At 37.5% G+C, this 25,727-nt stretch overlaps 1 protein-coding gene across 1 annotated transcript in view; it reads left to right on the top strand.

Annotated features, from left to right (window-relative positions):
* HSD17B4 (hydroxysteroid 17-beta dehydrogenase 4) overlaps positions 1 to 25,727 on the top strand; it is a 91,952-nt gene that overhangs the window by 10,734 nt on the left and 55,491 nt on the right. Inside the window, exons 3-9 of the mRNA XM_045069353.1 lie at positions 4,044 to 4,154; positions 6,071 to 6,130; positions 7,529 to 7,550; positions 7,661 to 7,707; positions 9,955 to 10,039; positions 11,809 to 11,996; positions 25,391 to 25,482. Coding sequence (XP_044925288.1) covers positions 4,044 to 4,154; positions 6,071 to 6,130; positions 7,529 to 7,550; positions 7,661 to 7,707; positions 9,955 to 10,039; positions 11,809 to 11,996; positions 25,391 to 25,482 — 605 coding nt within the window. The remainder of the gene's footprint in view (positions 1 to 4,043; positions 4,155 to 6,070; positions 6,131 to 7,528; positions 7,551 to 7,660; positions 7,708 to 9,954; positions 10,040 to 11,808; positions 11,997 to 25,390; positions 25,483 to 25,727) is intronic.

The following is a 25,727-nucleotide window of genomic DNA, read 5'->3' as shown; positions in this document are numbered from 1 at the left end:
GACTTTCACGAACCCAGGTGTTGGGAGGCAACCTTTTAAAGATAGCTCTACTATAGCCCCGGGTTGTTTATAATTTTTAAATGATAGAAAAATTAAAAATTCTTTATACAGTTAGTAGATATCATCACATAGACTCCTTTATTGATCCAACAGTTATTTATTGGGTGCTTGTCATGTAGCAAGCCTGTTCTAGGAGCCGAAGGAATAGAGTGGGGGATAGAATAGATGGGGTCCCTGTTTTCACAGAGCTTACATTCTAGTTTGGAGGGGGGAGCTTTGGGGAAACACAGTAAATACTTATGTAAAACTCTGTCAGCTAACTAAGAGTTTTGTGGAGAAAGAATCTTAGTGAATGGCCTGGAAGAGAACTCTGAGGAGGGACCTGGGGGCAGGGAGGGATTGTGCCACTGAGATGTGGGGCCCAGGAACCTGTGATGGGGGCCCAGCTAGTGAGTGCATCAGTCTTGGGTCAGGAGTAGGCTCATTTGTGTTCAGGGTCAGTCAGAGGGCCAGTGCAGCTGGAGCAAGGTCATCAAAGGGGACAAAACCGGGAGATGAGAACAGAGAGGTTGCGGAGAGCCAGATTGCAGAAGATCCTTTAGCTCTGAGCCCGGACCAGCTTTTACCCTGTTGGAGATGGGGAGCCATTGGTGAGTGTAAATAGAGCAACAGTCTGATCTGATTTAAGCTCTAAGTGGATGGTTCTGATTGCTGTGTAGAGAATAACAGTGGGGGAGCAAGAATGCAGGTGGGGAAGGATGGTGAGGTCTCTGGGGCTTTCGTACCATTAACTCTCCTTGGGCATCTTAATGATTTTTCCATTAAAGCAGAGAGTCCTATCAAGTTACTGCAATAATCCACAGAAGAGAGAGTGGTGATTTAAATAGGTCGTAGGGGTGGAGGTGGGGCAAAGAGGTTAAATTCTAGGTATATTTTGAAGGTAGATAGGGCGGGGTTTGCTGTTTTGCCGATGTGGGTTGCGAGGGAAGGAGGAATATTGAGAGGCCGTTTACTGAGATAGGGAAAGACCACAGGAGGGTCAGATGGGGAGGGAGGAGATGTTCCTGCTAGACTTTCAGAAGGAGATACTCAGTAGACAGTGGCCTACAAGCCGATGTCGTTGGGGGACAGGTTGCAACTACATCAGTCTGAATATTCTCGGTTTATAGATGGTATCCAAAGCCAGGAGACTGAATTACAGCACCTGGGTAGTGAGTACAGATGAGCAGGAGAAGAGGTCCAATGACTGAACTCGGGATGATCAGTTTCTCATTTTCCATTTCTTCTCTCAGTAAGGATCCTTTGATGCCATCCTGTTATTCAGACAAAGAAAATCAGGTACAGGAACCTAATTTAAGACCCTGCTTTCTAAACTACCACTGCACTTTGTGCCCCTTCACATATTTAGAAACACTGATGGCTGCTCTGGAGAAGCTTTCTGATAAAGGAGAGTGAGTGTATCTTCCAGGCTAACAATGGAAAGAGTATGGCAACTCTGTGTTGTTCCCTTTTGGTTTAGTGGAAAAAATTGTGTTCTGTTTTGGATAAAAGAAACTTGCTTCCAATGTTAGAGGAACAGAGTGGCTTTGTGGTAGGTGTAGGTTCTAGTCTGGATTTTGCCATTTCCTACAGCCTTGGCTCCTCTGACATGTTCCCTAGGCCTTCCCAACTTTTCTCATCTGTGAAACTGGAAACAGCTGTTCTGTTTCAAAACTCTGTGGAGATTTCAAAAACTCTGTGGAGATCAAAGGCTGCAGTGTACCCAGTGGTACTTTGAAAATGTCAAGTATACATATACCAGTATGAGGTACAAATGGTATTTTAAAACTCTATTTGATTATTATTGCTTAGAATTTTAGCCATCCGTTTAATGGTAACAGTGTCACATAGTACGGGTAGGTTTCTCTTCGCATGTAATTGCAAAACGATCTTTTCCCATTGTTGCTCTCCCAGGCTTTCACTCTGAGATTTAGGTCTGGTGACAGTGGCAGGATGAATGGGGTCAGTGTTCATTGAGTACACTCTGATGTGGAGCCTTGTCTTGAATAAGTCTGTTCTGATGCTGTTTAGCTGTATGGCTCTGATCTCAGGCAGTTACTTACACAGCTTCAGTGCTTAACCTGTTTGGTTGCATTTTGAGCAATTTCCACTTGAGGGTAATGTTCCATTGCACAATGGAGTAATTCTTTCCAAATATCCCGTTCGCCAATTTGCTTTTGAACTTTGCCTTACTTAGTTAAAAAGGCTCTTACAAGACTGTTAGCTGTGAGTCTTAAACTCCTGCTATTTTTTACTAGTTGTTTCCTGTCATTTGCGTAATTGCACAGAAATGAACAATTAAGAGTTTAGTGTTGAGAATCTTTTTTCATCTCTTTAGCAATAATGTAAGCCTCTTTCCATTACTTTGTGTCTTTATACCAGTTTTTATTTGCAGTAAGACAATAAGACTACACTGGTAGAAAAATATATTCCAGTCCACCTTCTGAAAAACCCTTTTCCTTAAAAAAGTTATGTGAAAACACATTTGACATAGCAGATGTTCAGTATGGTTTGGCATTGGCTTTTTCCCTGCCTCATTCCCTTATCTTCAACCACCCAACCCCATCCAGCCAACACCTGAATAAAAAGAGAGAGAGAGAGAGAGAGAGATTCTTTAAAAGAAAAAAAAAATCTTGTTTTTTACCCCAGATGTGGCAAACATCAGTTTGGTATTAAACGGCTTTAAATTTTAGTATATTACCGTGCCATTTCTGGATTAATTTTTTATTGTTGTTCCTCTAAACTTATGTAATTATGTTATTACAAAATGTTCATTTTGCAGGTACCTGGGTGGCTCAGTGGGTTAAGCCTCTGCCTTCGGCTCAGACCATGATCTCAGGGTCCTGGGATCAAGCCCCTCATCAGGCTCTCTGCTCAGCGGGGAGCCTGCTTCCTCCCCTCTCTCTGTCTCTGCCTGCCTCTCTGCCTACTTGTGATCTCTGTCAAGTAAAAAAATAAAATCTTAAAAAAAATGTTCATTTTGCAATGTAAATTATTTATCTGAAGCGTTTTTATTTATTTTTTTTTCAAGTTATTTGGAATTGATCTGTGGATCTTCTTAGTAGTTTTAGCATGTTATTTTGTAAATTTTACCTTAAATTGTGACGTACACTAACTTTATTTGTCCCCATTATTTAGTTCTGTTGGTCTTTATGTACTTGTTGCAAATTTTGTATTACTCTAGCCAACCCATACTCAATGTTCAGTAGATGAGAAAGCCTTTAAGGACCAGTGCCATCCTCCTACATTTTAGTGTCCCTCTGTAGTACAGTTTCCTTTTTTTTTTTTTAAGATTTTATTTATTTATTTGACAGACAGAGATCACAAGTAGGCAGAGAGCAGGCAGAGAGAGAGAGAGGAGGAAGCAGGCTTTTCGCTGAGCAGAGAGCCCGATTCGGGGCTCAATCCCAGGACGCTGGGATCATGACCTGAGGTGTAGGCAGAGGCTTTAACCCACTGAGCCATCCAGGCGCCCCAGTAGTACAGTTTCCTTACAAATAGTAAATGCTTGATCAGTGTTTGTACAGTTGGATACAGCGAGATCTTAATGCGGTGAGTATGGTCAGTTGTTAAACACCAAACAGTGGAGTCATGATACCAATTAGAGGCTGAACACTTATGACTTCTGTATATGTTTCTGATCTCTTTTAACAAATGTTTACTTCTTTCATGGTAGACCCTGATACAGTATGTTTTATGAGTATTCTTTTTTGCTCAAAGTGGGTTGAATCATTTTCTTTTTCTTTTCAAAAAAGGAAAAGCATTGCAAAGTTTAAAATCTCATGAGCTGAACCTGCGTTTAAATATTTTTGCTGCTTTATCTCTCTCTCTAGAAACAAAGAAGCATGGTTGAAAGTATGTTATCTCTTGGCATGTTACAGAAGACAGGGGTAGAGTGGGAAGGAATGGAGGAGGTGACAGAAGAGATACACTCAAAGTGGCATTTTATTTCAGTTCATATTTTGAGGTTTAAAAATGAGTTCTTGTTTGTTTTTGCATTGCAGTGAATGACTTGGGAGGGGACATGAAGGGATTGAGTAAAGGCTCCTTAGCCGCTGCTGATAAGGTTGTTGAAGAAATAAGAAGTAAAGGTGGAAAAGCCGTGGCCAACTATGGTATGGTATTTGAAAGCACCATGCTGTTTTTTGCCTTTTCCTTCAATTCACGCTGTTGCTCACATTAATAATCATTGGGCAAATGTCTCATCATTCCAGTGTGATTATGAGATTAGATTTTCTCTGAGTCAGCCACATCTGTTTGGCTATCTATTTTATATAATATATGAGGCTTTTAAAAACCTTTGATGTAGATTATTTCACGAGTCAACTTTCAGCATATTGTTTATTTAATATTTTTATTAATAAGCACATGATAAAATCAGTAAATTATTAATGATGTGGATAGGAATATGCTTTTGTTTTGAAAGACCCGTTTTAGCTAAAAGGTTTTAGGTTATTTTCTACAGAATGACATTAGATTCTTTTAAGAATTGTTTTAGGAAAATTCGTGTGGTAATGTAGCATCAGAAGAAAAATGCCTCCTTTCTGGTATCCAAACACTAAGTTCCATTTTGCACATGTAATCATTGCTATATGTGACTTTCTTTCCTTTATAAAAACTTAAGAGTCAAAGTTAGGCATTAAAGCCACCAGGAAAACAGCATTTGATGGATTGAGTCTAATAGTATCTGTAAGGAACCTTCTTGAACAGATTTACTTTAAAAAACGAGTGCTTATTGACTTTTCTGTAAATTAGATTGTTTTTTTTAGCCAGAGGTAAAATTAGATTGCCAGTCTCTTGATTTTGAAATTTTAAAGGAAGGGAAATAGGATATGATTTGTTTTAAGTGTTCTATGGAGTAATGAGACAGATATTTTAGTGTCTTCTTTTCTCACTGAGGATCTACAAAAATGTTTTCAACTTTTTTTTTAAATTCTGGAGTTTAAAAAAATCTATTTTATAATGAGAAAAATTCCAGACTCCTTCCCTTGCCTCTTCCTGTAGTGTTGGTATACAACCAATATCAATCAGTCAAGATGCAGGTAGGAAAACAAGGCCCTGCAGATTTCCAAGTGTGAAGGGTTTTCACACAAAGAATTAGAGGCTTGCATAACCATGGCAAGGGCTGGGCTTGTGAAGAAAACTGTGGATGGCCTTGTCGGGTTCTCACTTCTCAAAGGTCTCTTATCTGTACTCTGCTCCCAAGATTTGCCTGCATATGCAGGCTTCTCCTACTTCTCCCTTCTTGAGCGGGGTGCCTCTTTTGGCAGATCTTTGTGGATCTCAGGGAAGGGAATCTATTTCCTGGCTCCTCCACAGGGATTGCAGAGAATATAGGGAGAGACAGTGGGATGTTGATACCTGGCCATTTGACACACAACTCTGGGGACGTGAGCGTCTCTCCCTAGGCTGATGAGCAGAAAAGAAGAAAGCCCACTCTATTTTGTTGAGCTTTGCTTTTTGTATATAGTGATGTACAAATAGTAGGTTTGTTTCCATATGTAGTTATTGAGCTTTGAGCCTGCTTTTTCAAATTAAACATGTACCCCTGGCCTCCCTTCTCAATTCTGATTTGCATCTTGTAGAGGGAGTGCCTCTGTGACTATTGAAAATTAAATACAAATTAAACAAATAGTCACTTTGTTTGTTAAACTGCCCACATTTCAAGGGCTCAGTAGCCACACATGGATAGTGGCTACAGTATTACTACAGAAATAAGACATTTCCATCCTCACAGAAATTTGTATGAGACGGTGTTGTATTAGATAGTATTGGCCAAAAATTTTTTTATTCCCCTCTCCATTTTTTTTTTTCTTTTTGGCGGGTTAAATAATTGTTTTAGGGGCTGCATTTCCTTTGTAACATTAGATCATCTATATTTCAATTTGTTATGTGCCTGCAATATATATTTGTTTTGGGGGAAATGAATTCTGTTGAGTGAATAGTGTCTGTCATGTGCTCTGATCCAGAATTTAGGAGTTATTTGAGAGGGACAGTACTGATGTTTTGTGTTAATTTTCCTTTCCTCCAGATTCAGTGGAAGCGGGAGAGAAGATTGTGAGGGCAGCACTAGAAGCTTTTGGAAGAATAGGTGATGTTTCTTTGTGTTAATGTACTAACAGAGCAGCTTCTACTTTCTTAAACAAATTTTTTGATTTTTCTTTTGTTTATAAAAAATTCCTTTTCTTTATAACCAAGGTTTTATTTATTTATCTGTAGTTATTTATATAGCTAAGTTTTTCAATTGCTTTTACAAATTAATTATTTTACACACCCTACCTTATTTTCCAATAGGCTCCAGGTGGCATTTTTTAATGCAAAAATGTGTTGAGTTTGTTTCATAGTTTTTTGGATTTAAAAACTCCTGAAAAATTATGAGCATTTTCTCATTTTCTTATTTGTGAAAACTGAATTCTACCCCAAATGTGTTTATAAAAGAAACATTTTTGGCAATAGAGGATCCTATGGAATCTTTTAGATAATTATGATTTGGATCATAAGGATTCAATGCTTTGTGAATTAACTAAGATGAAGTATATGTAATAAAAATCTTTATTTTTGAGAAGGGTTTCAAATGCGTCATTGAGTTTGTCCCTCTCTAGATAATCTTCCTGGCTTAGTTCCACACATTCTTAGTAAAAAAATTTTTTTTAAGTTTTTTTTAATTTTTAGTAAAAGGTTATTGAATTACTTCAGGGAAACATTCCCTCAATGTGCAAACTATGGAAAAGCCCAGCATCTTTACATTCTAGAAAACATTAATTTTTGTAATTCAAATGTGCTCCCTCTGCCTTTTTTTCTTTTTTTCTTTTTTTTTGGTCTAATAGATTTGTTTTTCTTGTTATGTTGGGTTGAGCTTAAGGAGTTTGTTGACGTACAATTTCACAGAGGGATAGAGGCCACAAAGATGTGAAGTTAACAGGGTGAGAACAGCCCCAAGATTATGGTTGAGCCTTAAAAAGTGATTCCTGTTTTTTTTTTTTTTTTTTTTTAATAATGAGAATGCAATTATGTATTAAGATAGGCTATCAGTTTCTAACTCTAACTGTTTCCTTTTTGGAATTTCGACTCTTGAGTGGCAAAGAAAAATCTTTTAAACTTTTACCAGTTCTGAGTGAATCCTGAGGTTAAATGAGGATGACTTGTCGTTTCCATTGAATGCTAAGAACCTAAGAGTTGGGCAACAGTTAATTCTGTATGCTGATAGAATTTTGGCAGAAGGTGGAGGTGGAAACATTTTACGTATGAAAGTTTGAGAGGAAAGCTCTGACATGGTGAGATACTTCTGAATCAGGATTTTTCTTTGTTTTTTGTTTTGTTTTTCTGTAGGTATAAAATTCTGTTTTGATAGCACTCTTCTGCTACTATTATTATTTACTTTTCCATGTGGGGAGAAAAAGCCCATTTTGAAAGAAATATGAGCTGTAAGCCATTGCAAATTAATACACTTGTTTTTATGTTTATGACTTGGATTTTTTTTATCTTGTAGATATTGTGGTCAACAATGCTGGGTGAGTATTTCTTTTTTCATTTCAAGAATAATGTGCATGTGAATTTTTTGATTTTATTAAAAAGTGGGTACTCTTCCTCCTCCTAACCTATGTAATATCATTGTTTTTAGAATTCTGAGGGACAATTCTTTTGGTAGAATAAGTGATGAAGACTGGGGTAAGTTGTTTGTAACATTTGTCTCTGCGGAGCATACCTATCCATTTAGTGTTTTAATATTTGAGATATTTATACATTTAAGGAAAAACCTGCTCCTACCTACTTTTGCCTTTGCTAATGTAGATGATGAACGTGATGAATAAGCTTTACAACTGAAAATGACCACAACGGTTGGAAGTAACCTATTTTCTTTTGAACATTTGATAAATGAAAACTTTTTAAGTCATTTGGCAGAAAGATTTTGTCTTTCATTTGTTTTCCTTTTTTTCTTCTTGAGAAGTTGTTAGCTTTTTCCAGCTGTATTAACTTGTCTTCCACATGCTTGGCTACTGGTGTGAATCTTATTTCAAGAACAAGAGCAGGATATGGAAGGGAGTCTGGGGCCCTGAAAATGTTCAAGATCTGAGAACTGGAGGGGGTGGTGGGGTCCTAGATGTAATTTTGAAGCTTCTAGTGAGTAGGGGAAAATCCCATTAGGAATGGCACATTGGAAAGATTAGGTTTAAATAACAAATCACTTTTTTTTTTCTGTTTGCTCTTCATACCTTTCTTTTCTTTTTTTTTTTTTTTAAGATTTTATTTATTTGAGAGAGAGCGAGAGAGCGCACAACTGGGGGGGAGGGGCAAAAGGAGAGGGAGAAGCAGACTCTCTGCTGAGTGGGGAGCCGGATGCTGAGCTTGGTCCCAGGACGCTGGTATCATGATCTGAGCCGAAGGCAGATGCTTATCTGACTGATCCATCCAGGTGCCCTTTGTGCTTTGCTTTTCATTGGCCATCAGAACTAAAACAAACTGAGGGCTGGAAGTACAGGAAGCACACAAACAAAGGTAAATTATATCACTGTCGTTGAAGCGTGCTTCTGGGGTGCACGCCACAGTTCTTTGGGAAGAAGCAAAGCATCTCTGTGATTGAGAATTAAGCAAAGAAGGGCTTTTAATTTCCTCTTTCTGATTTAACCACTGGGTAAAGGAAGAAGCTGAGAAAGATAGGATTTGTTGGCCAAAGGGGCTTATGTTGTTGATTTCTTTTCTGCTCTGGGCGGGGGCAACAGTGGGCCTTTTGCTCCTCTCGGTTCATCCTAAGCTTGCAACTCCTAACCCCTTGGTGACCTTTCCCTTTTCTTTCTTTTTCTTTTTTTAAGTTCCTTTTGTCACTTTTACATTATTCTTCTAATATACCCATGGAAACATTTGTCGAGGTTTCAGGCTGAAACAGAAATAAATAAATAGTATCAAAGTTTTAAAAGTGGTTAAAAACGTGATAATTAGGGACACCTGGGTGACTCAGTTGGGTAAGCGACAGCCTACGGCTTGGGTCATGATCCAGGGTCCTGGGACCTGGGACAGGGTCCTGGGACCTGGGACCGAGTCCCACCTCAAGCTCCCTGTTCAGCGAGGAGCCTGCTTCCCCCTGTGCCTACTATTCCCCCTTCTTGTGTTCTCTCTCTGAAAAATAAATAAAATCTTAAAAAAAAAAACCTAAAACTTGGTAATTAAAAGAGTAAAATTAAATCTAGAGTTGTCTATCTGAATCATTCCCCAAGTTGTCTGTTCATTAGATGGACATCTCTAAGAACAGATGGTCCTCTCTCTCTCTCCCCGGACATCTCTCCCTCCATTTTCTGATCCCTTCTGCCCCAACTCATTTGCAATTTACCCTTGTAAAAATATGGGTTTAGGGAAATATCAATTGGCAAACATTTTTGGACAGTGAACTGTGTAGGTTGTGCTTATGCTTTTTAAAAAATTTATTTGTTTTGTTAAAATTTTCATTATTGAAGTATACTTGTTATTGGAGTATTGGGGTATAGTTGTGGAGTATAAATAAAACATTTTTATTTTTTATTTCCATGTGCACAGCATTGTGATTCAACAGTTGTACACATTACACTTTAACTAATGTTTGTGTTGGTCCCAGTTTTATGTGTAAAATTCTTGGATGTTTGTATTAGTGGATTTTTATAGGAAGTGAGCATAAATTAAAGATGGCATTGCATTTAGATGTGTATAGGGATTATAGTAATTTTATCATAAATTGTAGGGAGAATGGGTATGAACTGTTGATTGGTTAAATACTTGGGACATAAGCAAAAATGCTTACTTAGGGAGCAATATGACCGTAGTTGATCTTGAATGCTAGTATAAAATAAACATCTTTGTATAAATAAATCATTGCTTATGTTGATTCTGAGACATGCCTATCTAATTTTTGACAAAGTATCTAATAAAAATAATTTATTGTTTTAGATATAATCCACAGAGTCCATTTGCGAGGCTCTTTCCAAGTGACCCGGGCAGCTTGGGGTCATATGAAGAAACAGAAGTTCGGAAGGTAGAGTTGTGTGTGCCTCTTGGGGTGGGGGTTGGGAATGTAGTGCATGGGTCCTTGTGAACAGGGAAAGGTAAGTAGTTTGACATTGAAGAAGATCTCTTCAGACATGAGCAGACTTAAAATGTACTCTTGGCTGGGGTGCCTGGGTGGCTCAGTGGGTTAAGCCGCTGCCTTCAGCTTGGGTCATGATCTCGGGGTCCTGGGATCGAGTCTTGCATGGGCTCTCTGCTTGGCAGGGAGCCTGCTTCCCTCTCTCTCTCTCTTTCTCTCTGCCTGCCTCTCTGTCTACTTGTGATCTCTCTCTGTCAAATAAATAAATAAAATCTTTAAAAAAAAAAAGAAAATGTACTCTTGGCATGTACCTTCTCATTAAATTGGTGTCATTTGGTCAAGGATTAGCTGAGCCAGCCAACTTTATATATTTCTTTTCACCTCCCACTTTTCATTTTGATAGTCTAGCAGTATACAAATGGTGAGGATTCAACTGTACTTCATTCTCTAACCAAAGTATAGTGATACTGTGTCCACTGACCAGCTGAGGAGAGACGAGTGCTGTGTTTAGCTCGCTGGTACTTGTCCGACATGAGTTGGTCTTTAGAAACTGTTTGGGAGCTGTAGGACTGTGTCTGTGTCTGTGCAAGTGACCAGGAATGTGGCAGAGCCACAAGGTGGCTCCATGGACTCTGGCTGGCTCTTTCCTGTTAACCTGGATTTCACACACATTTCCTAGAGGAAACTGTTTGTGATACCTGTTCCTGTTGGACAGTTCTAGCTTCTCCTGATTCTCAGTTTCTGAAAATAAATGATCCAAATTATTTTACTTGGTCTACTACTTGGCTCACATTTCGGAGGTGGCATTGTTTTGATATGAGGCATTTAATATTACCCAGAAAGAGAGGGGCAAAGTAATGAAAAACTAAAGCATTAGAACTGATTTTCCTAATGTTTCTTACCATAACCTTAACTTACACATTTTCACTTTATTTTATGTTTATAGATATTTATTGCTGTTTTCAGTAGCTAATGAATATAGATTCTTTTTTTTATTTTTTTTTAAGATTTTATTTATTTATCAGAGGCAGGCGGGGAGAGAGCGAGCACAGGCAGACAGAATGGCAGGTAGAGGCAGAGGGAGAAGCAGGCTCCCCGCTGAGCAAGGAGCCCGATGTGGGACTCGATCCCAGGACGCTGGGATCATGACCTGAGCCGAAGGCAGCTGCTTAACCAACTGAGCCACCCAGGTGTCCCTGAATATAGATTCCTATACTTGAATTCATTTGGTCTTTTTTTTTTTTTTTTTTTTTAAAGATTTTATTTATTTGTCAGAGAGAGAGCGAGCGAGGGCGAGCACAGGCAGACAGAGTGGAAGGAAGAGTCAGAGGGAGAAGCAGGCTCCCTGCGGAGCAAGGAGCCCGATGTGGGACTCGATCCCAGGACACTGGGATCACGACCTGAGCCGAAGGCAGCTGCTTAACCAACTGAGCCACCCAGGCGTCCCTCATTTGGTCTTAATCAGGGATTTTTTTTTTTTTTTTTTTTTTTTAGGGATTCTTTTTAAAACAGTTAAATCTTGTAGTTGAATTTTGAGAGATTACTTCTATTATTAATATTATTTTGCATATATGAATCATGACTGTAGGAACCTAATGACAGTATACGGAATTTCCTTTGATGGGTGTAATAGTACCGAAAAAGAAAATAAAAGGCTTAGAGTTGCTGTGTTATCAAAACATGGAAAAGAGATTTTGAGAGATTGATCTTCCTTTTAGGATTATCATGACTGCTTCAGCTTCAGGAATATATGGCAACTTCGGCCAGGCCAATTATAGTGCTGCAAAGCTGGGTCTTCTGGGCCTTTCAAATACCCTTGCAATTGAAGGCCAGAAAAGCAACATTCATTGTAACACTATTGCCCCTGCTGCTGGATCACGGATGACCCAAAACATTATGCCTGAAGGTAAGTAGCTTAGATTTTTCAGTGCTTGTAGCCACAAATCTATGTGGAGTGAGCTTTGTAGAAGTATTTAATTTTCTGAATAGTTTAAAAAGTTATTTATCTTACTTTTTCAAAAAGCATTATGTATCATTGGGTTCATTATGGAAACTTTAGAAAAGCACAAAGGAAAAAAATTTTAAATGACCCACAGTTCTGCCACACAGAAATATATTTTAATTCTATTTCTCTGTGTAGGTACGCATAAATACAAATATATATCTTTTTTTTTAATGGAATGAAGTAATAGCATTTTGACCATTTTATAGTGATAATTATTTTTTAAAATTAATAGACTAATTTTTAGATCTGTGTTTTAGGTTTATGGAAAAATTGGGCAGAATGGTAAATGTAGTTTTCCCTCTTATTAACATCTTGCTTTAGTGCCCTATGTTTGTTATAACTGATGAACCAATATTGATCCATTATTGTTAATCAAAGTTTATAGTTTCCATTAGGGCTCATTCTGTGTATTGTATAGTTGCGTGTGTTTTCACAAACATACGATGTTCTGTATCCACTGTCATATACAGAATTTATTTATTTATTTATTTTTATTTATTTATTTATTTATTTATTTATTTATTTGACAGAGAGAGATCACAAGTAGGCAGAGAGGCAGGCAGAGAGAGAGAGAGAGAGGAAGCAGGCTCCTGCTGAGCAGAGAGCCTGATGTGGGACTCGATCCCAGGACCCCGAGATCATGACCTGAGCCGAAGGCAGCGGCTTAACCCACTGAGCCACCCAGGCGCCCCAGAATTTATTTATATAGAGTCGTTTCACTGCCCTGAAAATCCCCCATGCGTCAACTCTTCATCCTCCCCTCTTCCCAGATGTCGGGTAGGACAGAGGTTCATTTCTCTTTATCATTGAATAATATTCCCTGGTCTGGAGGGACCACAATTTATTTATTGATTCACTGAATGAGAAACATCTTAGTTGCTTCTAGCTTTTGGCTATACACATTAACTACACCTAATACCAAATTAACATTATAGCTTACGAAAAGGTATCTTTTTTGTGTTGCCTTATTCCACAGGGATCCAGATAAAGTCTACAGGCATTTTGTTACTAGAGATCTTATATTATTTAATACACTACTTTGTTCTTTAAAGATGAGCCATTTATTTGTTGAAGGAACTAGTTCATTTGTCCTATAAACTAGTACTCATTCTTGGTTTGGGTTGTCTTTGCCCATTTGTAGAAAATCAGTTGACCACATAGGTGTGGTTTGTTTCTGAATAACGTGTTCTGTTCCACTGATCTCTGTGCCTGTCCTTTTACCAATGGTTTTGACTATTCTAGTTATAAAGTAAGTCTTGAAGTCAGGTAATGTGAGTCTTCAAACATTGTTCTTTCAGAATGTAAAATGTAAGTGTGTGATTGAGAGCCTGTGCTTATACTGTTATATAATACACAGAATACTTGAGTAGTGGAAAAATATGTTGTTGTTGTTGTTTTTTAAAGATTTTATTCATTTGAGAGATGGAGACAGAGAGAGCATAAGCAGGGAGAAAGGCAGAAGGAGAGGGAGAAGCAGAATCCCTGCTGAGCTGGGAGCCTGAAGTTGGCTTAATCCCAGGACCTGGAAATCATGACCTGAGCCAAAGGTGGACGCTTAACCATTTGAGCCACCAAAGTGCCCCAACCAGTATGGTTTTTAAATATTTCTGGTTTTTAGCATTGCTAAAAGGAAAATCTTCATAATATTTAAAAAATTGTTTCTCTGAAATGGTGCAGTACAGTTTATGAGTGGAGGGGCTCCTGGGTGGCTCAGTTGGTTAAACATCTGCCTTTGGCACAGGTCATGATCCTGGAGTCTTGGATTGAGTCTCATGTTGGGCTCCCTCCTCAGCAGGGAGTCTGCTTCTCCCTCTGCCATTCAGCCCTCTCTCTCTCTCTCTCAAATAAATAAGTAAAATCTTAAAAAAAATTTATGACTAGAATTATTTTAATATTAACTTTTTCATGGAACAAATACTTGTTTGTAGTACTTCTTACTTTTCGCATTTGAGCTAATGTTCATTTTAGAACTTGGGATTTATAATACCAAGTATATATTTGCTAGCCTTTGCTAAGAGCTGTTGTACCTGACCAGTTTGCTTTAATGAAGAAAAACTGTTTGAACCAGAGACCTCATTTTTTTTGCCTTGTCATCAAGGCCATTTCTAAAAATCCCTTATTTTTAAAAGCTCTATATTTTCACATTCATATCATGGTAATTCTTGTTAAAAAAACAAATTATATGAAGGGCAGTTATAATTCATCTCTTCTCCTTTTAAGTAGAATACCATATATATATATATATATATATATATATATATATATATATATATATAAGACAATGTTACTGTTTAATACTTCACAATGTTACTGGGAGGAAGAAAAGCATAAAAATATAATGGATTGTCATGTACTTGCTACTTACCCCTGGCATTGGAGCCTTACTGATAACTTGGCACTCTAACTTTGTACCCTCTGTTCTACCCCTCTGCTTCATACCAAGAGATAAACACTTTGAAATTTTGTGTTCATTCTTTTTTTTTTTTTAAATATTTTATCTATTTATTTGACAGAAAGAGATCACAAGTAGGCAGAGAGGCAGGCAGAGAGAGAGGAGGAAGCAGGCCCCCACAGAGCTGAGGGGGCTTGATCCCAGGACCATGGGATCATGACCCGAGCCGAAGGCAGAGGCTTTAACCCACTGAGCCACGCAGGCGCCCCTTGTGTTCATTCTTTTGCTAAGCTTCATTTTTTTTGCCACGGTTTGTATACTCTTTGGGAAACAGTAGGTTTTCAAGAAAATACTGAAAACTTTGGGATTTAATTTTTTTTTTTTTAATTGAGAATGTAGCTTCCATTTATTTGAACAGTTCTCTACCTCTAGAGATGTCAGGGAAATGTTTAATGTAGTGTCCTTTATGCCTACCATATTCTCGTAAAAGAAGTTTGGAAAAATGAGATCAACTTTAGACAACTAACAATGTTTCTGAACCTGTTTTGTTTTCTGTAAAGTAAGAGAGTTGTAGATTGTTTTTAAAAGATCCTTCAGATTGTAAATTTTTGCTGTTTTTTTTAAATTTTAATTTTTATTTACTCTTTTATAGTTTAAGAAAGCTGAAAATTGACTTTGCCCCAGAGTTTTTCTTTTCTTCCTCCTGAATACCCATTTACAGGCTATCAAAAGAATCATTTGTTAAAGAACCTGCTGTTATAATTAATGAATGGAGACATTTGCAACTTCATTTCCCCCCTTTGAGATATATTTGATAAATCAAAGTAATCCATATAACTTATGTGTTTTTTGCATGAAATAAAACAGTCATAAGTAAATATCCATGAATACCTTTCCAAGCGTATTATTTATTGTTGTGTAATAAATTATTCTAACACTTAGCAGATTAAGGCAATAGACATTTATTATCTCCCAGAGTTTCTGTGGTCAGGAATCTGGAGTGGCTTAACTGGGAAGTTGTGGGTCTCTGGCAAGGTTTTGATAAAGATGTTTGATGGGACTCCAGTAATAGGAAAGCATGGCTGGTCTGGAGGATCTGCTTCCAAGCATGAGTGGCCTCCGTTCTTTACTAGCTGTTCTCTTGAAGCCTCAGTTTCTCAGCTGTGGGCTTCTCTATAGGACTGCTCTTGCTATATGGCAGCTGGCTTACCCAAGAGCTAATATTTTTTTTTTTTTTTTAAGATTTTTAATTTATTTATCTGACGGAGAGGGGCACAGTGAGAGAGGGAACACAAGCAGGGGGAGTGGGAGAGGGAAAGGGAGAAGCAGGCTTCCCGCTGAGTAGAGAGCCTGATGCAGGGCTCCATCCCAGGACCCTGAGATCATGACCTGAGCTGAAGGCAGATGCTTAATGACTGAGCCACCCAGGCACCCCTCAGAGATAATAATTTGAAAAAGAAAGTAACAGCTGCCAAGACAGAAGTTGCAGTATCTTTCACAACTTAATTTTAGAAGTGATATACTATCACCTCTCTCCTCTCCTCCTGGTCATACAGACCAGCTCCGGTACGCTGTGGAGGGGAACTACAAAAAAGGGGTGAATAAGAGGAAATGGGGATCATTGTGGTCATTTGAAGACTAGCTCTCACCCCCAAACTAGAGCATTACAGATAACTTGCATGTGTCTTTTATCTCTTCATCCTTACCCCGTTAACTCCCCCAAGAGGTAACACTGAGGGAAAATGTGTGGTTTGGGGCGCCTGGGTCGCTCAGTGGGTTAAAGCCTCTGGAGCCCCAGGTTGGGCTCTCTGCTCAGTAGGGAGCCTGCTTCCTCCTCTCTCTCTTCCTGCCTCTCTGCGTACTTGTGATCTCTGCCTGTCAAATAAATAAATAAACTCTTAAAAAAGGAAAAAGGAAAATGTGTGGTTTTCTTTCCTTTATCCTTTATTGAAAGAGTAATAAATACATGGCTAAGTACTTTATCTTTTGGCTTACTTTTGATTTCTCATGATATTGTAACATAATCTATTTTTCTTTTGTGGATTCCTCTTTTTTCCCATGCAATGTGAAATTTTTGATACTAATTTATGATACGTACAGTTGTAGGTCATTCATTTTTACTGCTCTTTAATAGTCCATGGTGTGAATTTATCTAGTTCTTATTAATGGACATCTTAATTGTTTATAATTTATTTGCTTTTTTTGAACAGTGTTGCCGTTCTTGTACATATGTCCAGCATCACATGAGCAAGAATTTTTCTGGGGTGTGTACCTAAAAGGAAAATTGCTGAGTTGCAGAATATGCAAATGCTGAACTTAAGCTAATGCTAAGTTATTTTCACATAGGTTCAACCAGTTTAACATCCACGAGAGATTATAGAATTCTCACTGATCTCTGCTTGGGTTATTGTCTCTAAGATTATGCTCAGGCTTGATTCTCTAGGGAAGTTATAGAACTCAGACAAAGCTGTTAAGCTCACAGTTACAGTTTTTACAGCGAAAGGATACAGATTAAAATCTGCAAAGGGGAAAGACACATGCGGTATCTTTCAGGAGAAATCAGCTCCAAGCTTCTACATGTCCCAAATGTACCTTATTCTCCCAGCAGTGATGTTTGAAGAAAGGTGTAAATGTTGCCAACCAGGGAAGTTCACCTGAGTGTTGGTGTTCAGGCTTTTTATTGGAGGTCATCAGTCATGTCAGCATGAAGCTCCTGTGTGACTTACCTTGGCCACTTAGACTCCAGCCCCATGGAGCAGAAATAGGCTTCCTCATAAGTCACATTATTGGCATAAACTGATCAAACTAGTTCAACATGGCCCAAAGATTCAGGCATACTCTCATTAGTCAGAAACCTCAGAGCTGATCTCCTAGGAACTGGCCAAGGCCAGTCCTGAAGACCGACCTTTCTTGGGAGTCTGCCGAGTATGAGCAACTCAGGCCTGTTGAGTTAACCCTTTTCCTGCACCTTAGTCTTGTCCAGATCTTGGCATTGTCAATATATGCCAATCTACTGAGTATAAAATGGTATCTCTTTGTGTTACTAATTTCCATTTCCCTGATTACTAATGTCCTTGTGCTTTATTAATATGCCTGCTCATTGGCCAGACATATTCTTGTGTGAAGTGCTAGGACAAGTTTTTTGGGCCATTTTACTCTTGAATTGTCTTTTCTTATTAATATGTAGGAATTCTTATTCTGCTATTTTGTAGGTATGTATTTTGCAAATATATTTTCCCACGTATGTGGAACATACTTTTAATTTTCAAATAAATTGGGATTTAAGATTTTTGTTACTGGTTTCAAATGTAATATCTTTGTAGCCTGAAAATACTGTCTTTGTAATAGTGGTTTTTGAAATTTCTTGCGCTATCTTTAAAAGGCTAATATATGATCAATTTTTGTGAATGTTCATTGTGTTCTTGAGAAGAAAGAATATCTTCTAGTTTGTAGTAGCAGAGCTCTTTATAGCATAGCAAGCCTGGTAATTGTATTTTTGAAATATTCTTTATTGGATATTTTTAAGCTCAACTTTTCTATTGATAAAGAAATATTGGTTTTTGTGCTTTGGAAATAATATATAAACACATAGTAGTTTCTTGCTGTATGTCCGGCAATTTTTGACTTGTAATTTTTGAGGCTGTTTTATCAATTGTTTCTGTGTTGAGAATTATTAAATCTTTCTTGTTAACTGACTTGTTGTTTATTGTCTTATGCCCTCTACTATCCCTAATTTTTTTTTGAAAGATTTTGTTTATTTATTTATTTGACAGACAGAGATCACAAGTAGGCAGAGAGGCAGGCAGAGAGAGAGGAAGAAGCAGGCTCCCCGCCGAGCAGAGAGCCCAATGTGGGGCTCCTCCCAGGACTCTGGGATCATGACCCGGGCCGAAGGCAGAGGCTCCAACCCACTGAGCCACCCAGGCACCCCCCTAATTTTTTTTTTTAAGTCTATTCTGTCTAATGTTAAAGTAGTTATTTTTTATGGGTAGGTATTTTCCTGGTATTTCTTTTAATTTTTACTTTCAGTCTTTCTATATCTCTGTTGTAGACATTTCTTTTGTGAATTGCCTACCTGAGCATATAAAAAAATCAAATCTGGCTGTGTCTTTTTTAACTGATGAATGTAGTTTATTTACATTTATTGTACCATTGATAAACTTGAATTTTTTCCACCATTTTGTGTTGTGTTATAATATTTTTTCCACGCATCTGTTATTTCTTGTATTTTTTTGATAACTAGAGATTGTTTTAAAACTTCATTTATTTGCTCTTCTCTCTGAAAATGTATACTCTATTTCTCTACTTTAAAAAATTTATTACTAAAGTATAGTTGAATATAGTGTTCTAATAGTTTCAAGTATACAACATAGTGATTCAATAGTTTTATATATTATGCAGTGCTCATCATGATAAAAGTATATTTTCCATCTGTCACTGTAAAATATTAATTATAATATTATTGACTATACTCCCATGGTCTGCTTTTCTTCTCTGTGACTTATTTATTTTTATAACTGTACCTCTTTATCCTCTTTTCCTATTTTGCCCATCTTCCCGCACTCCTCCCCTCTGGCAATGACCAGTGTTTTTCTGTTGTTTTTGAGTCTGTTTCTGATTTTGGTTGGTTGGTTGGTGCATTTTTGATTCTACATGTGAGTAAAATCATATGGTATTTATCTTTCTCTGTCTGACTTATTTCACTTAGTATAATACATTCTAGGTCTTTTTATGTTGTCATAAATGGCAGGATCTCTTTCTTTTTTGTGGCTGAGTAATATTCCATTGTAGATATGTACCACAAATTCTTTAACGATTCATTTCTTGATGAACACTTAGATGGCTTCCATATTTGGGCTGAGGTAAATAACACTTAAACATAGGGGTGCAGTCGAATTAGTGTTTTTGTTTTCTTTGGGCAAATACCCAGTGGTGGAATTACTGGATCATGTAGCATTTCTATTTTAGTTTTTTGAGGAACCTCCATACTGTCTTCCACAGTAGTGCAGCAGTTTACATTCCTGTCAGCAGTGCACAAGGGTTCCTTTTTCTCCACATCCTCACCATCACTTGTTATTTCTTGTCTTTTTGATACTAGCCATTTCTGACTGACCTGAGGTGATACATCATTGTGTTTTGATTTGTAGTTCCCTGATGATTAGTGATGTTGAGCATCTTTTCATGTGTCTATTGGCCATCTGTATGTCTTCCTTGGAAAAATGTCTTTTCAGGTCCTCTGCCCACTTTTATTTTTTTAATATTTTTTTATTTTTTTTTGGCCCACTTTTAATTTGATTATTTGTTTTTTGGTTTTCTTGGGGTTTTTTGTTGCTGAGTTATATAAGTTCTTTATATATTTTGGACATTAGCCTTTACGGCATTTGGACATTAAAAACAATAGGTTCTTTATATATTTTGGACATTAAAAACAGTAGGTTCTTTATATATTTTGGACATTAATACCTCATCTGTACATATTTTCTCTCATTCAGTGGATTGCCTTTTTGTTTTGTTCATGGTTTCCTTTGTTGTACAAAAACATTTTATGTTGGTGTAGTTCTAATAGTTTATTTTTGTATTTGTTTCCCTTGCCTGAGGAGACATATCCATAAAAATATTGCTAAGGCTGATGTCCAACAGATTACTGGATGTATATTTCTTTCCTTTTTATGGTTACTTTAGATGATGTTTTAACTCCTGTTCTGAGCAGTATAAGGATTCAAGAACACTTTAAACCTAGTCATCTACCCTATGACTTATGTGTTACTAGTTTCTATGATTATAGTTTTCTTTTTTAAACTCTTTATAAATTAGATATTATCATGGTTATTATTTTTAAAATATTTTATTCATTTATTAGAGAGAGAGAGAGAGAGAGAGAGAGCATGTGCCCAAGTCAGGGATAGGGACAGAGGAAGAGAGAGAACAGACTCCCTGCTAAGCAGGGAGCCGTATATGGGGCTTGATCCCAGGATCCTAAGATCATGACCTGAGCTAAAGGCAGATTTTTTTTTTTTTTTAAAGATTTTATTTATTTATTTGACAGACAGAGATCACAAGCAGGCAGAGAGGCAGGCAGAGAGAGAGGAGGAAGCAGGCTCCCTGCTGAGCAGAGAGCCCGATGTGGGGCTCGATCCCAGGACTCTGAGATCATGACCTGAGCCGAAGGCAGCGGCTTAACCCACTGAGCCACCCAGGCGCCCCTAAAGGCAGATTCTTAACTGACTGAGCTACCCAGGTGCCCCATCACAGTTATTATTTTATATGGAAAACATCTGTTTGGATTTACATACATTTACCATTTTTTATATCTTTTACCATCTCTTTGGGTCATTTTCCATCTCCTTAGAATATGTCCTTTAGAATTTCCTTCAGTCCCATTTTTTGGTATATTCTCTCAGTTTTGTTTATCTTAAATATATGTATTTCATTTTTATTCTTAAAAGAAAATTTTGGGGGGATCACAATTCTAGTTTGATAGTTACTTTCTCTCAACCTTTTTGATGAATCTATTTTTTCCTGTTTCCAATAGTTGTTGAATTGTCATTTTTTTAAAATAGATGATTTATTCTTCTCTCTGGTGCTTTTAAGATCGTGTCTTCCTATTTTGTGTTGTATTCTTTCATTGATGTATCTAGGCATGCATTTCTTTTTATCTGTCTAGCATGTTCTTGATCTGTGGATTTGTGGCTTATATTTTTGTTTAGTTTTATAAGTTCCAGAAAAATGTTAGCCTTCATCTTTTGAAGTGTTATTCCTCCGCTGTCTTCTTTCTTTCTCTATGTCAATTAGATGTATGTTAGACCTAATTGGGTCATTTTTCTTTTTTTTAACTTCTCTTTAATTTTTTGTGACTTTAATATTTCTATGTTCTCATCTCTTACATTGAATTCTGAATATTTCATAAAATATGTCTTTCATTTCACTAATTCACTCCTCATCTGTCTGATTTACTATTTAACATATTTAAAAAGTTTTTTCCTTTCAGTAATCCTTCCATTCCCCATTTCCAGATCTATTCTACCTATTTACTCCTGATAGTTTCTTCAGGGTTGCTTACTGTTGTGATTGTATTCTTTACTTTTTGAATTAGTAATTAGCTTTCATATATATTTTAAATTCCAACATCTCTATCTCACTGTAGTTTAAATCTGTGTGTTTCTTTTGATTTTCACTTATGGTGGTTTTCCTTCATGTATTCTTGGTGATTTTTAATCATGAGCTCTTTGTCTCATCTTAATCTTTGTTTATACTGCATTATGAAATGGTGTTTTCTTCAGAGAGGATTTGTCTTTGGTACTGCTGGAAAATAGGAGACACAGCCAACCTTGGACTACTTCATTCTTTCTTGAGTGTTGACGTTCGGTGTAGGCCCAGGATACCATCTTGATGCTGGCCTGTCTCTAAGTATATATTAGCACTGTCATTGGTATCTGCATTCAGAGTAATCCTGTATTCACTGCAGTGCAGAGCTAAGGAATATTTTCCTTATTTGTTTCCAGTCGAGAGTTATTTTCTCTACCTCAGCAATGCTTCAAAAATCGAATTTGTGGAAGCAGAAGCGTTCTTCAGAGTATCTGGCATCCTGTCATCTAGTATTTTGGAAAAAAAAACACTCGACTGAGTAATGAATCTTAAGGTTTAATTCTGTTTTCATATAACTTTGTATGTATTAGCTCTGGTAGTTCTCAGGAATTTCACTTAACCCTTAACACTTGTTTTTTGGTTATAAAATTGAGTTTAGTAAGATGTGAGCTAACTAGTAAATTTGGGATATGTTTGAAGAACTGGAAAGCAAAATATTTACTTAACATTTTTAGTGAAAATTTATGAAATAAGATGCAAGGCGGAAATATTTTTATTATGTGGCTTTTGTTCTTTTTTCTCATCAAAGGTAATGTATGCTCAGTTGGTTTTCATAGATTCGGTTTTTTTGTTGTTGTTATTACATTCAGTATAAACCATGTGCATCTCTAATCCTCTGATTTCCGATTTTGTCAGTTGATACATAAGTGAAATGGGAGGAATGCTGTGTATTGAGATGAATGGTATATCGGTTAAGAATTTGCTTTTTCATGTAATTTGAGATATTTGGTGTCTACCTTTGTATAATAGGGAACAGAGAAAAGTGTGCCATTGGATTTTTTTCATACTTGAGAGCTATTTTAGAGGCTATATAGTGAAAAGTTTTTGGAGCTGCTCTTTAATTTATAGAGACTGTAAATGTCATCTTTGTTACATTTTAACCTAAATTTCTGTGTTTTCATTTCACAATTAAAATGTGCATTTATTTGATTTTTTAAAGATTATGATGTATATGAACAAATCATATCTCACTTGAGCCTTGGAACAGCTTGGTGGACTAGGCAGGGAAAGTGCTTTAATTAGCATCTTCCTGCTGAAAATGCAAGGTGTGACACTAAGTGCTGTTACAGGCATTGGAGCAAATTATTCAGAAGATCTGGTAAGATAATTCACGAAGGTTGTTACAGTAAACAAAATATTTTTAATGCAGACATGACAGCCTTCTGTTGGTAGAAGATGCCCTGTAGGATCTTCATAGCTAGAGCAGAGAAGTCTGTGCCTGGCTTCAAAGACTCTGGTAGGGCCTAATGCAACTGGGGACTATACGGAAGCCAGTGCTCATTTACCATTCTGAAGATCCCAGGGCCCTGAAGAAATAAGCAACATCTGCCCTGCCTGGGTTTTATAAATGGAACAAGAAAGCCTTGACAACAACACATCTGTTCGCAGTATGATTTATTGAAAATTTTAATAGTCAAGAAATTTAATATTGAATATTTTAATATTCATGAACTTAAATATTGAATATTTGAAGCCCACTCTTGAGACCCAGTACTCAAAAGAAATGATCCCTTTCAGAGTATTACTGCTCTTTAACAATGCACCTGCTCACCCAGAAGCTCTGGTGGAGAGAGAGGAGAGGAGGGTTGTTTTCAGGCCTGCTAACGTCATCCATTCTGCAGCCCATGGATCAAGGAGTCATTTTAGCTTTCAGGTCTTATTAATGAAGAAATACATTTTGTAGGCTAAAGCTGCCATAGATGGTGATTCCTCTAATGGATCTGGGAAAAATAAATTCAAAACTTTCTGGAGAGGATTCATCATCTAGATGCCATTAAGAATGTTCGTGATTTGTGGGAGGAGGTCAAAATATCAGCATTCAAAAGAGTTTGGAGGAAGTTGATTCCCATGAACACAGATGATTTGGAAGGATGGAAACAGTGCAGATGTGGTGGAAAGAGTGAGAGATCTAACATTAGAAGTGGACCCTGAAGATGGGACTGAATTGCTACCATCTTGTGATCAAACTTGGATGGTTGAGATATTGCTTCTTAGGGATGAGTGGAGAAAGTGGTTTCTTGAGATGGAATCTGCTCTTGGAGAAGATTGTGTGAAGACTGTTGAAATGACTACAAAGGATTTAGAACATACATAGCCCAAGTTGATAAGGCAGCGGCAGGATTGGAGAGCTTGGCTCCAATTTTGAAAGAAGTCCTGGTGTGGGTAAAATGCTGTCAAATAGCACTGCATGTTACAGAGAAATTGTTTGTAAAAAGAAGAGTCAAGTGGGGTGCCTGGGTGGCTCAGTCATTAGGCTTCTACCTTCAGCTCAGGTCATGATCCCAGGGATCCTGGGATCGAGCCCTGCATCGGGCTCCCTGCTCATTGGGAAGCCTGCTTCTCCCTCACCCACTCTCCCTGCTTGTATTCCCTCTCTCACTCTCTCTCTGTCAAGTAAATAAATCTTAAAAAAAAAAAAAAAAAAAGAAGAATCAAGCAATGGGGCATACTGCATTGTCTTATTTTTAGAAATTGTTGGGGCGCCTGGGTGGCTTGGCTGTTAAGTGTCTGCCTCCAGCTTGGTCACGATCCGGGGATCTTGGGATCGAGTCCTGCATTGGGCTCCCTGCTCCTTTGGAGGCCTGCTTCTCTCTCTCCCACTCCCCCTGCTTGTGTTCCCTCTCTCACAGTTTCTCTCTCTGTCAAATAAATAAATAAAATCTTAAAAAAAAAAAAAAGAAAGAAAGAAATTGCCACAGCCACCCCAGCCTTCAGCAACCACCACCCTCATCAGTCAGCAGCCATCTACATGGAGGCAAGACCATCCTCTACCTAAAACATTGTAACTCACTGAAAGCTCACATGCTGGTTTGCATTTTTTAGCAATAAAGTATTTTAAAATTAAGATGTGTGCATTGTTGTTTTAGGCATAATGTTATCATACCCTTTAATTGTAGGATAGTATAAACATTGCTATTGTATGCAGTGGGAACCAAAAAATTCACTTGCCTAGCTTTTTTGGGGATATTTGCTAATTGTGGTGGTCTTGAACCAAACCCACAGTATCTCCAAGGTATGCCAGTTCCTTTCTACTCTGTCAAGTTGCTCACAGAAGAATATGCATTGGGAAAATACTTCTTCCACTTTGTCACTCATCAGTAATCAGTTGCATTTCATATCATTATCTTACTGCCATTATCGTTGTCAGTGTTGTTTTGTAGTTTCCTAGCCACTGGCTAAATTGCTGAGAGGGTGAAATTGTTTTGGAAATGAATGGTAGGTACTTCAGCTCCTCATGTTAGATAGAGTTTTGCTCACTAGTTACTGCCTAGGTGACTCTAACTTGTATTCAAGGTGTGTCTATTACCTTCTAAGTTAGAAGCTTGAGGCAGCTTCTGGAATGTCTCCATTGGGATGCAACAGTTCTTCCAGAAGCTTTGAATGTTAGGCTGACTGATTATGTAGATCTAGTTTTGTTCTTACTTATTTAACAAGTCTCTGAGTTACCTGTAATGTATGAGGAAGGAATTTTCAGAAAGCACAATCATTGATTATGTATGGAGACATTCTTCTTTATAATCTTTTTTTGGTCCTTCAGATCTCATGGAAGCTCTGAAGCCGGATTACGTGGCCCCGCTGGTCCTTTGGCTTTGCCATGAGAGCTGTGAGGAAAACGGTAGCTTGTTTGAGGTATTCTGCACCTTCCTGTTTTCTCTCAGAGCAATACTTGTGTAATTATATGTGAAAAATGATCTAACCATTAGTGTTTTCCAGTTGCTCAGATTAGTAAACATCTGTATGGGTTGATATCACTTGTGTATTTTTTATTACCATGGTTGACTAAGGAACAAATGCTGATGAATTTCCTTTTCAGAAGAAGTAACAGTAACTTCATACATTGTTTTTCCATATTTCTTCATTTCTAATCTTATCAA

The sequence above is a fragment of the Mustela putorius genome, unplaced genomic scaffold, assembly GCF_011764305.1.
Source record: "Mustela putorius furo isolate JIRA1106 unplaced genomic scaffold, ASM1176430v1.1 tig00003923_pilon_pilon_pilon, whole genome shotgun sequence".
NCBI lineage: Eukaryota > Metazoa > Chordata > Mammalia > Carnivora > Mustelidae > Mustela > Mustela putorius.
This window is presented reverse-complemented; position numbering and strand designations above follow the sequence as displayed.